The following is a 17,785-nucleotide window of genomic DNA, read 5'->3' as shown; positions in this document are numbered from 1 at the left end:
GAGAGCAGCTTTGAGGCTCAGGTTGTCCTTGACAACAGCTATGTGGTGACAAAGGGTGTTAAGTTTGAAGAAGGGATCTTGTCACTGGGTTAAACAAAAATGCATGCATAAAAAGTTTTCCTAGCAGGAACCATGTTATTATGGGTGCTGAATGTTGCACAATGAAATGTTAATTTCAGATGATGGCAATGGAGTCTAGTGGTTACACTGACTGTTCTCAAAGTAGAAAACTGGAAAGATTTCAAACTACTGAGCACAAATCTGGAGGTATCTCACAAGCGCAAATGCAAATCCTTTTCTCAAAGCCATATCAAGAAATTTCAAGAAAATTTGCAGCAACCAGATATATACAGAACGATGTTTTATTTCAAGCCGAGAGTGTTCGCAGATGTTCTTTCTGATCAGCAGTGTTCCTCGCTTTAACTAAAGAACGGTAAACTTATAACTGTTTTGTTAAGGAGACTTGGATGATTGATTAGCAACACCGTTGCAGTTGTGCTGTCTTGTTGCTGTTTGCACTGCTCAAATCTTTTCATTTTTCCACAGGGACCTGCGGAGTAACATGATCAGTCATATTGAACCAGGAGCTTTTCTTGGCTTGCCAGCACTAAAGCGACTGTGAGTATTTCTGTAGCTCTGCTGTCTCTTTAATGTGGTTTCTCTATGTGTGTGTGTGTGTGTGTGTGTACTCCATATTCCCACATTCAGGCCCTCAGGGATTGCCGAGGTGTTCTTGTTTTTAAACCTTTCAAAGGATTGCCTTAGTTATATTTCAGTTGAGAACAGAATCTTGTTAGGAGACAGATTTTGTTCAGCTTGTCTTCTCTTAAACTATTAATTGAAATTGTGTTTTGTTGGTCACATGTTATTTTAACCCTTTAAAGCCGGTCGGAGCGGGCACGCTCGGTTTTGCGTAACTATTTTTAAATCCCGGTAGCTCTGCAACCATGTAAGCTAGCGCAATAATTTGTTTTGCATATGAAACCGGAGGAGTTGTACTTACATCTTATGCCATCAGCTTGTCCTAGGTCACGGTTTCCTTCCACATATAGCTTTGCAAAAATTGCATAAAAAGCGCTTGCAGCAACAAAAACATAATATTCAAGAAACACGCTTTGCCGATCCGATCAGCTGTTTGTAACACTTCCTACGTCCATCAGCACGAACTATCGCATATCCGCCATGACCTGCCCGACACCGGAAGTGACATCATTTTCGTAGAAATGTAGTTTTTTACCATCAGGGCCTTGTAAGGCTATACTGGTGTTTTTAAAAGTTATGTTTGACTTTATGACTTTCTGTGTCGTTTCTGGGATGCTTAGAAGTCAAATTGCACTGCTGGAAATAGTTTATTTGGATGCATATGCTTTTTTTTTTGCAAATTTGCATTATAATACTTATTTTAGTTTTTCCTGCAGTATATAAAAATTGCTGAATTTCAAAAATAAAACTATGAAGACACTCAAAATAAATTTCCTGTGGTGGGATACTACCGTATTTCCCGGACTACAGAGCACCTGAATATTAGCCGCACAAGCTAAAATCAGGGGAAAATCCTGTTTTGTACATACATTAGCCGCACCTGACCAAAAGTCGCAGGTGTTTCAATGTTGACTTATCATATGTAAGAGAATATGCACAAAGGGAATTGTCAGGAAAGAGATGGCTGTTTGGAGACACACCCCTTTTATTAATATTTTGAAAAACAAGTTATGGGTAAATATTTGCATAACTTTTTAGGTATATGTACAAGTACCGGTAATTACAAGTACGAAACATGTACTGTGCTTCATAAATGAGTAACAAATGTAGTACATAACAATAACCTACAGCACACCAGAAAAATAGATTCAGACTACCTTTTAGGCTCAGGTGCAGTGACACGGCTTTAACAAGAAGAAAAGTCAGTCATTCACCATCTTTCTCTTCTTCCTGCGTACTAAAACCACCAAAGTCCTCTTCTCCAGTGTCGGATACGAACAGGCTCAGGATGGCTTCGTCATCCACTCTCAGCTTCTTTCCTTCGTTGTCACTTTCAAAACCAAACAAATCCTCGTTGTCAGTGTCAGAGTCGAACACCCTCAGAAGGGCCGTGGCGGTGTCCTCCTCTCCATCATGCAGCAGTCCAGCCCTTCGAAATCCGTTGGTGATCGTGGATGTTTTCACACTTTTCCACGCTGTCAGATTCCACCTGTGGAGTTGAGCATAACTTGCTTTTCGCAAGTTTATCGCCGCTCGTCATCCACGCCTCCCGCTGAACGCGTAACACTACTTTGAAGTTTGTTTTTCGCGCTACTTCTACGGCACTATGTTGCCTGGCGGATGGACATGTGACCAACATACCACTCTTGAACCCTGTGTGTCTGATCACATGCCCTTCCGCCAAGCAACGTAGTGCCGTACAACAGCGGAACAAACAAAACAAATCGTCTTACGATATGACAAAAATCATGGACAATCCATAGAAAAGCCGCACCTGACTAAAAGCCGCAGGGTTCAAAGCTTGTGCAAAAAGTAGCGGCTTATAGCCCGACAATTACGGTATTTTGTGCAACTTTTTTGTATTTACAGTTTTGAGGGATAAGCCTCTTTAATTTCTCTAACTAGAAATATATGTTTAAAAAAACAAAAACGATTTTCAATTTTTTTTTGTAGTTTATTGCACTTTTTTGCAATTTATGTAATTACTATACACTTAATGCAGACATATTATTAAAATTTGGGCTATAATGGTTGTATTGATGTATAGCAACTTGAAATGCTCCCAAAAATGGCACTACAGCATGTAAATATATAATATAAGCTCTGGCGGACTTGGTTCTATGGTAGGTCTTAAAGGGTTAAACTATTTTCTCCTAGTGATTTGAAAAACAATGTTATTGCTTGAAATCCACAGATTTTTTACTAGGAGTTGGTCAGAGTCCAATTCTGGTGCTTTCTCTCTGCATTTGTTCTCTCAAGAGCAGTTGTTCTAGCACCTATAATGGTTAAGAAGCTACTGGCACAAGTCTTTCTGAGTTTCTTAAACAGTAAAACATAGTATTTCAAAGAACTTTGAATTTCAGTCTATGTGGGAGTTACTTAACAGCAAAGATGTGTAACTTCGTGTGAAAAAAGCTTTTTGAAAACCTGATTTTTAGGTAAAGTCAGCAGGAAGTTTCAGGTTATCTTTTCTTCTTGAAGATCAGTTATGTAACCTCAGATTGAGCTTTTTGTTCTTTAAAATAAAGTGTTTTGATGTGAACTGATGAATTCACGAACACGGGAGACGTGCGTCATCATCTCGTGCCTGCCATGTTGTTAATGCCACTGCACGCAGTTCAGACTTGTGCCGTGTTGTAAATGTTATGTAAATGTTACTGGGAATGACCCTGTTAGGCTGCCTTCACAACAAATTAACGGGGAAAAAAAGTTCTCGTCTGAATCGGGCTTATTGCTACTGGGTTGCTTTGTCTGGCCAGAGATCACAGCACACACCGTGCAGACTTATATTTTTTCGCACTCAGACGTCTTTTAGCACGTATGCGTGTGTGATGTCTATGAATATCTACGGAGGATAACTCTGATATGCAGAAAACGTAACTCTCAAATCCATCTGGGTGCCGCGTGCTTGTTTAGGGCGTCGAACGTAAGCGCGTCGCCGCGTGTTTCCCTTCTGTGGATGTGCGCGCATGAGAGCGAGAGCAAGAACACAGCATGAATTGGAATGATCCGACAGCACCCAGTCCCTGCCAACACAAACTTGAGCTTGGCTGCTGCTGTAGAGCAATAAGAACGAGGCAGGAAGGCAGTCAGCTCCTCGGATCAGAATTGGCCCCGTTTCCTCCTCGATGCATATTCTCTGATGGATACGTGCCTGTCTATATGTCCTCTGCATATTAAAATCTAAAACACACACAGATATCGTTAAAGGCCTTTCTTATCGCCACAGAGATCATCGTGGAAACACGTGCTCCAGTTTACAGTTTGGCTTTGTAGCAAAGTTTAATTGGCCCCACCGCCTGTCTCAGTTCATTTCAAAGGGTAACAGTCACTCGGCTGTGAAAGGGAGGGAGCACAGAAGAGCAAAGGAGACGATGAGGTAGTACTGGACTCTGGGAATGTAAACACAGAAGCCCTACATCAAGGCTTGGCATTACAAGCGACACATTCGCTCGGCTTTTTTAATATACTTTTTTTTTTTATTTATTTTTTGTGAAAAATAGGAGTGGAGTTAATTTGCAGACTTTGCCAGTTTTTATGGCTCATTCATATGTCATAAGTTTTGCCAGGGTTTGTAATGTCATGAAACGCCTCAGAAACTTGGCACGTAATGCTTTAGCCCTTATCTTTGACTTTACTGTAGCCCCCTCCCCAATCGCCTAATTAGAGTTTTCCCATCCTCACTTCAAGATGTGCCATTTGGAGGCCTCATTTATCTTGCGTGCCATGTCACAGAGCACAGGAGCATTTAAAGTGAAGGCTGCAGATTGAAGGCCACAATAAAAAGCTCACATTTACACATCTTAAAGGAAAGATTGTGCTGCAGAGAAGAGAAACAAGTTTCCAAACTCCTTGAGAGTGTCCCCACTTTTCACTCGTGCCAGAATATTTACACTGTTGTACACCACACGCAGATCAACTTCAGGGCTCCAAAACCCTGCATTAAAAATGGTCCAAAGCATTCATTACTCAGTATTTATTAGGCTCCAGAAACACTTGTTTCAAAGCCCACAGCTCTTCACTGTAGCTTCAGTGCAGGTTTTTCCATTAGAGTGCACACTGAGACGACTTCCAGCATCACTACAACATCATTACGGTTGTGTGTGTGTTTTTCGGGCTTAGGAACGTTCGCTCCAAATCAAAGAGAGACGTTATATAACTGTTTTGACAGGCGATGCGGCGCTCGTGTCGATGAGAAGACAGAATGCGTAAAAACTGGCGCATGTCTCCACTGAATTTGTGTTCAGCCCGCACCAGTGACAAGTTTAAAAAGAAAAAAAGATGTTAAGACGGGTATAATAATGATCTCTCTTACAAGAGAGCTAACATCTGATCTAGACGTAGTCAGCTGCTCCCAGCTGGGTTTCTTTATTCACGCTGAGAGCTTGGGTGTAGGCCGCGCTGCTGGTTACAACCCCGTGGGCCAAGATAAGTATATCCCTTACCTGACTTTACACACAGTTCACACATTCAATTTCTCCACACTAAAACATTTAAGCAGACTTCTCCCAACACTACAGCATTCTCAGACCCTATGGATTCCTTTAGGCTCGGCGCTCCTTACTCGGCATTCCTCCCAACAGCTGAACGATTCCCACTCGAACCTTATCACATCGGGCTATTTTTGCTTCAGCTCCTCAAATGTGCTGCTCTGGAGCGCTCCTCTGTGCTGTTAATTTGCTGCGTGCCTGTGGCCAAAAGACATGCATGTGACTTCACTCAGTAACAAAGTGACAATTTTTTTTTTGGTTTTTAGCTATTTTAACAAATATTCTCGAGGCTCCTGGTGTAGCTGTAACTTTAGCAGTTGAATCCAGGCGATAACCGGAGATGAAAGTACGCCCGCCTCACTTCTATATCCTTCCCATGACACACAAATTTGGCAGGCCCGCAAAAGGAGGCTTTTTCTTTACTTCCAAGTGAAACTAATAACCTCACACCGTAAAAGTCCACGGCCGGCACCTTAAGGCGCAACACCAATAATTACATAAATTCTGGGATGCTAGGATATACCTGCCAGCTGTTTTTCAGGTATCATTTTTGCATTAGTATCACCTTCCTCAAGCACCCGAACATATAGTTTTGCTGGCGGCAAGCTGAGGTAACGATCTGCCTTTTCTCACTGGCTCTTGTTTCATTTCTTGCCACTTTGCAACAATTGGTTTCCTCGCACAGAGGTTTATATGTTACAGCTATAACAAGGGTTTGATTCAATGCTGTCTCCCTGGAAACTGAAAAATTGCCACCTAGCTTTCTTGTTTTGAAGTAGGTTTTTGGATAATGTTAAAAGCTTAAATTAATGTTATTATTGAACCACAGACCTACAGTCTACATCTAGTAGATTATAAGGATATACCATTCCCCTCTTCTCAGTATTATATTTTAGTGCCATTGTTTTGGGTTTCTGGGTCGCAGCATTAATTCAGAGGTTTTGGTCTCACCTCCATCATTAGCCTTGGTCCCAGTCACAGCTGTATTTGGAAAAAATACAAATCTTGTTAGACGCCACAATGTGGCAACTAAGTCAGTTTCCCTCTGACAGCATGCCAGAAACACAGCTTAACCAGAATGCTAACAGTGCTTAGTTGCACTACTGTTACTAGATTTATGTGTTAATGAAAGAAGTAGTTAATCCACTGAAACATTTTACTTTTTATTATTTTAGTTTATTGAGGTCTATGGACATCAGAAAATATTCAGTACTTGCGCAATAAAATGCATCTTTATTATTGTAATTATTAGCTGTAGTAGTATTGAGGTTGTATAAACATCTTTATGTTTATGACTCTTGGATTATCCCTTGATGATGATTATATCTGCTGAAGGCGGTGTGCTCCAGCTGACCTGGACCTTCCTTCGGTGAATATTTCTGAATGTTGGTAGAGTCAGTGTAATTCACAGAGGCAGCTTCCATCTTTTCCCCGTTAAGCCCCTGAACCGTCTCCAAGTTTCCTTTTTGAAAGAGTCTCTGACACTTCCATCTGATGTTTGCAAGAGACATCATGTCAGGTCACATGAAGGGGAGAAACACACACTTTTCCTGCATTTGACATTAATCACGGGTGATTAATCACCTACCACAGTGTTGCTGTGCCTTTGATGTGTAGGTTCCCCCCGCAGGCCCACACAGACATTATCTAAAATCACCTTGGAAGTTGTAAGCCTGTCGGCTGAATTTGGAGACCTCTGTCTCAACCTGCCTCTGTTGAACTTGGCTTTTTTCTTTTAAACCTACTGTTTTTTTTATCTCAGCAACTCAGCAGCGTTTCTCGAGGTGTTCATTTATGTTCTAATACATTTGCAGCTCAGATGAAGACAACTCGATGATCTTTTAGCCCAGTGGTCCCCAACCTTTTTTTTTTTCTGGCATACTTTTCAAGTAACTTTAGTAAAACTCATTTAAACTGGATGCGGACGACTTTCAGCTTACGGCTTCTCAGTTATTGTTACCATTGAGGTTGAAAGACCTCAGAGGAGGAGATTCAAGTAGTCAAGGATGGTAATGTGACAGTGGAGGATACCAGGGATAGGGTGATCTTCTGTAGCGACTCTTAAAGGCATCAGCTGAAAGAAGAAAGAGAAGATCTGTTATGTTCAGTCTGATTTCTTTATCTATACAATTAGCTAGTGAACTCCTAGGGATTTAAATTATTTATTTTTTGATCATTACTTATCTACTGTAATACAATTTGTCTGCTGTTTTGTGCCAATTAACTTTTCTGTCTCACTTCATTAAACGTAGTAGTACAGCTAATCTCTGAGTACCCCTGGTTAAGAGTCACCGTGGTAGAACAACACGGCTCTTAGATTGGTTTATTTTTTCAGCTGTCAAACAAATAAAATGTCATTCTTCTTCTGTGTGCACTGCAGAGACCTGGCCAACAACAGCATCAGCTGTCTGAACAGCGACATCTTTAAAGGTCTATCCAGTCTGATCCGACTGTAAGTCATTTGCACTGCTGTGAATGTGATCTAGTCATGTCTTTATAGTACATCCCAAATAAAACCTCTTTTTTTTTCTCCCCTCTCAGAAACCTTACAGGGAACATGTTCTCTTCATTGGCTCAGGGGACCTTTGACAGCTTGGTGTCTCTGAAGGCGCTGTGAGTATGCTCAGCTTGAAAAGAAACTTCATGCACGTGGCCATTGTCAGTCTGTTTGATGGTGCTCGATCACCTAAACTGACCCCAGGTGTTGTTTTTGTCCATCTCCAGGGACTTCAAGACACCTTACCTGCTGTGTGACTGCAACCTTCTCTGGCTGCTGCGCTGGATCAAAGACAGGAAAATCTCTGTAAGGAACACAGAGTGCTCCTACCCACAGTCTCTACAGGGTCAGTCAGTTACCTCCATCAGGCCGGAGCTCTTTACATGCGGTACGGAGACACACACGCACACGTTAAAATATAATCGTTTGAACATCCTGCAACAGAACTGCATCATTTTAATTGCCGCTGACTCGAATCTGCCATTTGTCCTGTCTTAAACATGTCTAAATAACTGAGCAGCAGCTCAGACGACTGTACAGTCAAAATGCTGCGCTGTCCCTTTAACGTCTCTGTTTTGGTATCAGTGAGGTTAGTGTTTGGGTAACAGGGGCTTGTGCAATGACACGGGAGATAAGACAAGGGCTGCCCAGGCCAGCGCTGCCTTTGTTTGTACTTGCTCATGTCTTATCGGTTTGGCACTCATCTCAGTGAGGGATTATGAAATGTATGGCGTAGATTTAGCAGAAGCTGCTGGCCTGACATGAATTACGAGTGGCACTAAAAGTACTGAGAATTTAAAGATGCAGTTTTAACTTGTATAGTAAACAGAACTGGAAAAATGAGCGACGCTTCATTTTTATTTTGAGAAATACCGCCTGACTCGCCTGCTTGTTTTCCTCAGACGCTCCACTCGAGCTGCCCTCCTTCCAGCTGACCCCATCCCAGCGGCAGGTCGTCTTTCAGGGGGACAGCCTGCCGTTCCAGTGTCAGGCCTCCCTCGTGGCAGAGGACATGCAGGTGCTGTGGTACCACAGGGGCCACATGGTCAAGCCTGATGCCACTCAAGGCATCTTCATTGAAAAGCGCATTGTGCAGAACTGCTCGCTGATTGCCAGGTATGAAGATAGGTGTTCGTGTATTCTGCAGTTCATAGGAATTTATATAGCCACCTTGACCAATTAACATAAAATATATTATATTTTCATGGTTTCCATCAGTGCATTGACCATCTCAAACATCCAACCTGGTTTTACGGGCAACTGGGAGTGTCGGGTCAGGACAAGCAGGGGAAACACCACCAGGACGGTCCACATTGTGGTGCTGCAAAGTTCAGCCAAGTACTGCGTCCCTGAACGTGTCTCCAACAACAAGGGAGAGTTCAGGTGGATACTTATTCCTTTTTTTTCTCTTTTTAAACTTAAAACCACTTAAAACTCAAAAATCCAGTGTGATGGAATATACCAAAGGTGAAGTAATAAATAATTTCCTTTGTGATTGAAGTGTATTCTTGCTGTGTTGGAGCAGTTGCGTTATTGTGCAAGCAGCACCCCCTTGTGGCCAAACGGTGTTACTCCTTCAGTTACCAGATTGGACCTATTTTGGCTCACATGACACAGCCTGAAGAGGAAATAAACAGCAATTTATTTAAATCCTCCCAGGTGGCCACGCACCTTAGCAGGGATCAGAGCCTACCTGCCCTGCAACCGACTGCCATCGAGCGGAAGCACGTACTCGGGCAGCTCCAGTGAAGAGCAGCGGGCTTGGCGTTACTGTGATCGCGAGGGCCAATGGGCAGAAGAGGATTATTCCCGCTGCCAGTTTCAGAAGGATGTCACAAGATTCCTCAATGTCATCAACCAGGTTTGTATCTGGCCATTCAGGCTGTGATTTGATGGTTTTGAGCTTCCTCGTACCTGTGGCCCACAGCTCTCTATTCATGCCCAGTTTTGTTTTTCCTAGATGCCTCTAAATGAGAGCAATGTGGTGACTATAGCTCAACGCCTGTTTGTCTACACGAAGGATGCTGCCAACTTCTCAGACAAGATGGATATCATCTTTGTGGCTGAGATGATCGAGAAGTTTGGGAAGTTTGTTGAGAAGTTTAAAGACGTAAGTGGATGTGCTTATGTGTTCACATTTAATTGTTTCTCTTTTAAAAACTTGGAGTATGCACTGCTGAGTTGGATGTAGTTGGAAATCTTGTTGTGTCTCTTTGTCTCCTAGCTGGGTCAGGTGATGGTCAGCATGGCCAGTAACCTGATGCTGGCCGACGAGAGGGTGTTGTCGATGGCTCAGCGTGAAGCCATGGCCTGCTCCCGCATCATCGCCTGCCTCCAGAAGATTGCCGCTTACCGCCCAGCTACACCTCAGGCCTTCCCCCTGGTTAGCCTCACCAACAGCATTTAGACATGTTGCACTACAGATTATGTGTAACGCAGAGCTGCATTTGACTCTTTCTGTTGTCCTTCCAGACCTCCCCTAACATTGCACTGGACGTCCACTTTGTCAAGGTCAGCGACTGGAATGGTATGTCCTGCGTGTTACTGCAGAGGGCCATCCCTGAGCGCCCCATCGGCCAGGACCGCCAGCTCACCTTCAAATGTAACACAAGCAGCTCGTTTTCCAGCATCTTTTACAAGGTCAGCTCCTGCCAGGAAAAAAAACTAGTTTGCAGTTTCATTAGGCGGAACTTTTATTTGTGGACAGCTTCTGAATTTATAAATGAATTCATCAGATTTTAGTCGTAACAGCGTCTTTTGAGTAGTTTAACATGACAAGTTGTTCTTTCATTGTGTTTTTTGTCTTTATAGAGCACTGCAGCGGAGGCTTCCCTGCAGTTTCCCCAGTCTCTCCTTACTGAGGCTGTACCTCCTGGGCAGCCAGAGGACACGGTCTACAAGCTCCACCTACTTGGCTTCCACAATGGCAAGTTTTTTCCATCCACTGGCAACTCCTCCCAACTTGCTGATGGAGGGCGGAGGAGAAGTGTAGCCACACCTGTCATCATGGCCAAGATAGGTGAGTCGTGATGTTGCAGGCATAGTGGTAAACCCTAACCTGACAAAAGGTCAGCTCTTCTAATCAACAAGGACACATTATCAGGAAACAAACTGAAAACTTAAAGTGCTTTACCCCACTGTGTACTTGGCATCAGATGGCATGACTCCACGCGTCCTGAAGACCCCCGTTAATGTCACCCTGCGCCTGTTTGCCCGCGGCTCAGATGCTGTGTCCGCCTGCTGGAACTTGAGCCAGGCGGGAGGTCAGGGAGGATGGCAGAGCGACGGCTGCCGCATATTAGACCATCACGACAATTTCACAACCATATCATGCAACTCTCTGGGCAACTATGGCCTGCTTATGGTAGGTTGGGCTGCCTCTTTATGTTCACTGGGGAGTTTGTGAGGCGATCAGCACCCGTGTGCACAGTATGACCTCACTGGCCCTCTAGTATATCTCTTTATGATCTCATTCTTGTTTCAGGATCTCAGCGCTATGGAATATTCCTCGCCAAGCATTAAGCCACTGCACCCGGTTATCTACGCCACCACTGTCATACTCCTCCTGTGCCTGGCCACCATTATTATAAGCTATATCTACCATCACAGGTAAGAGAATAAACCAGTGGTATTGAACGGCTTTCCCATTAGCCCCCTTGTCTCATTCATAGCTCTGCAATCTGTTGTTTCTGCGACTGCAGGTCTGTCCGAGTGAGCCGGAAGTTTTGGCACATGTTGATCAACCTCTGCTTCCACATCTCCCTCACCTGTGGGGTTTTTATAGGTGGCATCAATCAGACGCGATTCTCAAGCGTCTGTCAAGCAGTGAGTATACAGCGCCCGCACACTCTGAGCCTCTCCCAGCCTCCCCGCCGCATTTGCTTCCACTTTGAATGTTTTCTAGGAATAAGAAGTTGAAAAAGTTGCCTTTGGCTAAAATCACTGCACTTGTGAAACTCTGAGGGTGGGGTGGCATAGAAAGATACTGTAGCTCGTTTCATGGCTTGAGGCAACCCTGCACCTCTCCTCAAGGTGTGCTGGAGTGGGACGCACTACTTTTTCTTCTTTCTTTTTCTTTTTCTTTTTTAAATTGCACCAATCTGGATGCAAGACCTTGTTGATTTATTGAATGTGCTTTGATGTAAAATGATATTTTCTAATGTTAATATCCAACTCAATGTGATGATGTCTTAAGCAGAAGATGCACTAAACAAAAATATCTACAGTGTGCTCCGTTCTCTTACTTTTATCGATTAAAGAATAGAGCTGAAGAGGCACATTTTGTCATACTGACACTCACTGATTTCGCTGCTACTATAATGGTCCATTCTCTCCTAGGTGGGCATTTTGCTGCACTACTCCACTCTCGCTACCACTCTCTGGGTGGGTGTGACTGCAAGGAACATTTACAAGCAAGTGACGCGCAAGGCCAAACGCTACGAGGAGCTGGACGAGCCACCGCCACCGCCGCGGCCAATGCTGAGGTTTGACTCTCTCACCGCAGCAGATGTGTGGCAAAAGTGGTGCCTTTTTAAACTACACCCTCCAAATGATAGCCTTGTCAACCGTCTGAACATGTAGTAATTCTACTAATGGCTTCAGAGCTTTTGTTTCACCCAGTTCTATCTTTTTATTATCCTGGAAGTGAAGAAATGAACCAGAGCTTCACTTATTTTGTGCCTGCTTCCTTTGCAGCATGTGTGGATCGCACAGGCGCAGTTGAATTAATAGCAGTACAGCAAAATCCGTATGCTTGTAAATACCACATAAACTAGACTCAGGCTCTTTAACTGTTCAGATAAACAGGACTGTGCATTTTGTCCGTTGAGATGTGTGCGTGTGATTCTTCCTGTGCATAAATCTGTAGCAGCAGGCAGCTTTTATAATGTGAACCAAGCTTGAGCTGTCGTGTGTTTTTTACACAAATTACAGACGTAGCGCAGGACACGCTACGCTGTGTCATAAAACTTATCTGTATATATACTCAGCATACCTTCCCTTAAATGTGTATATGACATTTCTGTTGTTATATGTGGCCACATTTTAGTGAGGCTGCCACCACACGGTGTCACTGTAGAAGCCCGAAGCATCACCTGATCTCTTTTATTTCCTTCATGCCTATTTTATCATTCAAAGACTGAAACAGAACTACCTCTCTTTCCTTTCTCCAAAAGGTTCTACTTAATTGGCGGAGGGATACCCATCATAGTCTGTGGGATCACTGCTGCAGCAAACATCAAAAACTACGGCAGCCAGATCAATGCGCCACAGTAAGTAGAACTTTAGTCATTAAAGTTTCCTTCTCTTGGTTTGATTTCATGGAAACGCCGTGCCATTTTATCTGGTCAACAGATTCACATATTTTTCTACCTTCTGTCTTTAAGAGAAATTGGCTTTGTGGTTGTCCAGGCCAGACTGCACTGCATTAGCTCGAATATTTTTATGAGGGAAGGTTTATTCCCTCCAGTTCTGATTATAGATGCCTTTTAATGATATGCGCATCCAAGCAACGAGAAACTGCTGCCAGTTTACAGCGAGCTCCCCCGCCCCGCTCTCTACGGCGGCAGCTGTTTAGATTGTGTAGCGTGGCTGACTAATTGAGAAATCTGGAGCCGTATCTGTCTTGGAGTCTTTGGAGCTTAATTAATTTCTTGCAACCAAAACAAATTCAGCCTGTGTTATTAAATGTAATGGGACAGTAACTGTAAGAATGAGACGCAAAACTTTTTCCAGAGTAATTTCGAGTTTCTCGGGTTAATAATCACAGCGACAGATTAAGACGGGGAGACGAGGTATTGTTTTAATGAGGGAAAACTTTACCATTAGCATGTTCGGTAAATTTAAATGAATGCTAAACGTTGAGCCTGATATAGAGTTGGAAAAAAAAAGCCACATCTGATGTCTGAATCGTCTTATCTCTGTCTTCATTAGTTGCTGGATGGCGTGGGAGCCGAGCATCGGAGCATTTTATGGCCCGGTAGTTTTTATCATCTTTGTGGACTGCATGTACTTCCTCAGCATCCTGCTGCAGCTGCGCCGGCACCCTGAGCGCCGTTACGAGCTCAAAGAGCCAACCGAAGAGCAGCAGCATCTGGCTCCGGCCAACACTGAGGTTGGGCCCGATGCTCCCGGCAGCCACTGCCACCCCCTCACCCTCCAGCTTCAGCCACATGAGGCGTCCTCTTCATTAGTGTTTCCCCCCCACACTGTGCCACTGTCGGCTCTGGAGAACGAGCACACCTTCGCTGGGCAGTTGATGGGTGCAGCGGGGGCATTGGGGCTGTACGCAGCCCTGTGGGTGTTCGGCGCCATGGCGGTATCACAGGACCACCCTTTTGATTTAGCTTTCACCTGCTTGTTTGGGGTGGCGGCGCTGGCGCTCGGGGCCTTCATGGTTGCTCATCACTGCGTCAACAGACAAGATATGAGGCGCCACTGGTCCCAGGTCTGTTGCTCCGGGAGACGAGCGTACTCCGCACAGGAGGACACCCTTCTGCCTCAGCCAGGCGTGGCGATGATATCCACGACAGGATCTGACAACAAGGCAGATGGGGAGTCAGCCAAGTGCGGCCACAGCAGCGCGGACTCTTCCTATACAAACAAGAGCGCCCCGAGCATGCGCAACTCCGCCCACGGCAGCAAGCTGACCAATCTCCACGCGGAGGCTGCACAGTGCAAGTCAGCCTCAGCATCAGCGGCAGCCAATGGCGCTGCTATTTTGGACAACAGCCTGACCGAGCATTCACTAGACAATGAAATCAAAATGCACGTGTCACCGCTCGAGGTCCAGTTCCACCCCGTGAACAACGCGAGCAACCCGGCCGCCACCGTCGCCGCCACCGCCAACGGCCACATAAGCAGGCATCACAAAAACAGAGCGCGCACGCACAGGGCGAGTCGGCTCACCGTGCTGCGAGAGTACGCCTACGACGTGCCTACCAGCGTGGAGGGCAGCGTGCAGAGCGCCCCACACAGGAGACACCATCACTACGACATGGCAGCTCGCAACAGCAGACGAGCGGCCTACATGGCGTACAGGGAGCGGCATCAGAGCCAGCTGCAACAGGACAGCAGCGACAGCGACAGCCTGCCGCGGCGCTCCCGCTACTCAGATAAAGGAGGCGGCAGCACGCTGGGGAAAGGATCTGTGGTAACCGTAGAGACTGAGCAGTCGGTTACTGCGGCAGGGTCGAGCTCAAGTAGAGACTCTGCTTCTGCAAAGCAGCCTGGCAGCACGGGACTGGAAAGCCACCCTAAGTCTTATGGGCTGAACCTTATCACTCACAACGGTGGCGCGCTTAAAGAGAATGGACAGGCAGTGGCTGTAATTAAAGCGGACAGTGCAGCCGCAGTAAAGACCGGCTTGTGGAAACATGAAACTACTGTGTAGCAACCGTTTCTGTGCTAAAGACTGCATAATAATGTGCTCACAACTTTAAGCTGTGAATGTCTGGTTTAGTTGTTTGATTGTACTTTTTTTTTCCTTGAAAAAAGACAAAAATTGGAAAATAGTAGCCGAATTATGGCCAATGAACTGACTTTGTAGATATGTTTCTGTAAATGTTCTATTTTTATAACTTTTAATCCACCACTTTGAGAGTTTTGTACATGAAACCGCATGGTCTGAGCTGTGTGGCCCTGTGCGTACCGTTAACCTGGAGCCTTTTCCCCCCCGTTTTCTAGTTTGTTCCAACAATAATTAAAACAAAAGTTCCATTTACCTAATTTAGAGATTTGTTTCTTGCACTTGCACCCACGATCTCATCTTTTGCTCTCTGCAGCCACTGCAAAGGTGAGTCAGAGCTGTTTTGTTTCCAGGAATTACTCTCCCTGACAATATATGACATGCTGGTAATTGGGTTTTTCGCTGACCTTCAGGTGGCCTCGGGTTCCTTTCTCTACAGTGGTGCAGCACTTTAATTGCAGCTGGCTGTGGCTGTGGGCTCTATGGGTGTTTTCTTGCTGCCTGCTGGCAGATTTGATGAGTGCGCCTTACTTTCGGGGCACCCGCTGTCTTAATGCGCCCGGCTGTGATTGACAGCTGACTCTCAGGGCAAGTGAAGCTGCCATGAGAAGAAAGGATAATGAGAGAAGTGTCTTCTTCTCCTTGCAGCGCTTTCCATTCTCCATCTCCTCCACAGCTGACAGCTGAACTGGAGTTCCACTCGCTGCTTGACATCGCTGTTGGGGCAGAGCGTGTAAGAGACTCAAAGTGTGATTTGACTGCTTGAGTACTCAAGAGATGAATTGCTGTGACTTTTTGCTGGGCAAATGCCATGTAGCATGTAGACTTGGTGGTTCTGTCAACAGCAACGAGCTTGATGTTGGCTCAGCTCCCTAGCTGTGTAAGAGCATAGGTATATAATGACTTCATTTGCCACCAGTGAATATTTGGTGGTAAACTCAATCACCACTGAAACACATGAATGCACAGTGTTGTGTTTATAGCAGAATGGATGTAGACGATTTAACATCACCCAATGATTTGTGGAGATGTGATTTTAGCAAATTTTAGGAACCTAAAGTAATCAAATACACTAATACCTTCAATCCTGGTTAACATGAGCCAAATGTGCTTCTAAGTTTATGTTAAATAGATAAATAACAGGAGGAGAATATGTAGTAAAATTAGACAACCAGCAAGCCACAGTTTACTTAATGTAGCGACAGCCCTAATGCAAAACTTTACATTTTAATATAATTTTAAAAGGATCCAGAATACACGTCTCCTTCCTAAGACAGAAATGCACCAGGTCATTGTAACAGTAGGGTCTGAAATTTAGATGCATGTAAGACCCAACTGGTCGACTACTAAGAGGGTTGAAATGCACTGACAGCACAAAGTGAGTCATTGGAAATCCAGTGCGATAACCTAGCTAATGATGATGCAACGCTACAAGCGAAAGCTGGGAACAGACCGAGATGCTGTAAACTGTGGAGAATTATAATGTTAATGATTCTTCCTGCACTCAGTTTTGCTTTTTAAGATTTTCAGCCTGTCTTGTTTCCCTCGGGGAAAACTCTTAGAGTTTAAGATATCTGCTCTGCTGAAAAATGACTAGCATTTACTTCCCACTGCAGTGTTACAGTTTCCAAACAAGGGGTCAGGAACACACGACAGTCCCTGCGACTTTTGGGAGGACCAAGCTCAGACTAAATGACAAAACAACTTGTTCCGAGTGATGTATTCACATCTTCACAGCCTGCCATTAACTAACCAACATAAAATGTTGGAAGGTCAGACGTAAAACTACGCCAGCAATTTTTCACATGTAGGAACCGATCAGTAATCGCCGTCTACAGATCACCCCATTCACAGGAGACACCGAGAGAGACTGCAGCTCCAATAACTCCAATTTTTCATTAATGGCATATTAATAAAACACATATTTCACTCGGGCAAAGATATATTGCCTGGCCATCTTGGATGTGACAAATTATAATAAGACTTTTGAATTATGTAGAGAGCAGTTAGGCCTTGATTAGTGGCAGGCTCGCTGATTCCCCGGAGGCATGAAAGACTTCAAATAATCGCAAAGGTTCTTCAGCGCTGCCATCTGTTATAAAGTTCATTTGAGGCAGTCTGCGTGGCGGGGAATGACAATCGGAGGGTGTTGGTGCTGCGTGGGGAAAAAGCTCATCAAGGCAAATAAACTGATAGTATCTCGGCTTTAAGATCACTGGGACACCTTGGGCAGAAATCGATAATAAATTAAGATAAAACAAATTAAGTCATTTAGGCCTTTTCTTAATCTCATTCGGGAGTCTTGGGGTTAGATCACCCATCTCCAAAATAATAAATCAGCGATGAGAGAATTACATTCAGACACCAAAAGCATCAATTACAGCTGAACGCTTTATTTTCAGACATGGCAGGATCTCTCCGCCCCGTTTCCACTTAGTGTGCTCTGTAGAGCGCATCCGAGCACAATTCCTTACCGGGAGGCCCAGGAACGACCAACATCAGACAAGTGATGTGTTGTTTACATTTTCCAGTTGCTGCTCATGGTGCCTGGAGGAAGCATCTGGCTCTGTTGTGGAAGCTTGCCACTGGAATGAAGATTGATACTTTCTAGTACATGAAGCCATCTGACTG

The 17,785-nt window shown here is 44.5% G+C and overlaps 1 protein-coding gene across 1 annotated transcript in view; it reads left to right on the top strand.

The window, feature by feature from the left end:
* The window catches only part of adgra3 (adhesion G protein-coupled receptor A3), a 31,040-nt gene extending 15,663 nt beyond the window's left edge, over positions 1 to 15,377 (top strand). Inside the window, exons 3-19 of the mRNA XM_085349637.1 lie at positions 547 to 618; positions 7,573 to 7,644; positions 7,734 to 7,805; positions 7,917 to 8,077; positions 8,592 to 8,805; positions 8,908 to 9,072; positions 9,349 to 9,550; positions 9,650 to 9,799; positions 9,914 to 10,072; positions 10,162 to 10,329; positions 10,501 to 10,708; positions 10,845 to 11,053; positions 11,174 to 11,298; positions 11,391 to 11,514; positions 12,028 to 12,173; positions 12,864 to 12,959; positions 13,621 to 15,377. Of these exons, the coding sequence (XP_085205763.1) occupies positions 547 to 618; positions 7,573 to 7,644; positions 7,734 to 7,805; positions 7,917 to 8,077; positions 8,592 to 8,805; positions 8,908 to 9,072; positions 9,349 to 9,550; positions 9,650 to 9,799; positions 9,914 to 10,072; positions 10,162 to 10,329; positions 10,501 to 10,708; positions 10,845 to 11,053; positions 11,174 to 11,298; positions 11,391 to 11,514; positions 12,028 to 12,173; positions 12,864 to 12,959; positions 13,621 to 15,079 (3,802 nt within the window). The 3' untranslated portion in view covers positions 15,080 to 15,377. The remainder of the gene's footprint in view (positions 1 to 546; positions 619 to 7,572; positions 7,645 to 7,733; positions 7,806 to 7,916; positions 8,078 to 8,591; positions 8,806 to 8,907; positions 9,073 to 9,348; positions 9,551 to 9,649; positions 9,800 to 9,913; positions 10,073 to 10,161; positions 10,330 to 10,500; positions 10,709 to 10,844; positions 11,054 to 11,173; positions 11,299 to 11,390; positions 11,515 to 12,027; positions 12,174 to 12,863; positions 12,960 to 13,620) is intronic.
* Positions 15,378 to 17,785: the final 2,408 nt, after the last annotated feature.

Source organism: Diplotaxodon limnothrissa, linkage group LG3 (genome assembly GCF_057381915.1).
Source record: "Diplotaxodon limnothrissa isolate DT_005_m linkage group LG3, D_limnothrissa_male_GT1.1, whole genome shotgun sequence".
In the NCBI taxonomy this organism is placed as follows: Eukaryota; Metazoa; Chordata; class Actinopteri; order Cichliformes; family Cichlidae; genus Diplotaxodon; species Diplotaxodon limnothrissa.
The sequence above is the reverse complement of the archived record's forward strand: the minus strand, read 5'-3'. Positions and strand labels throughout refer to the sequence as shown.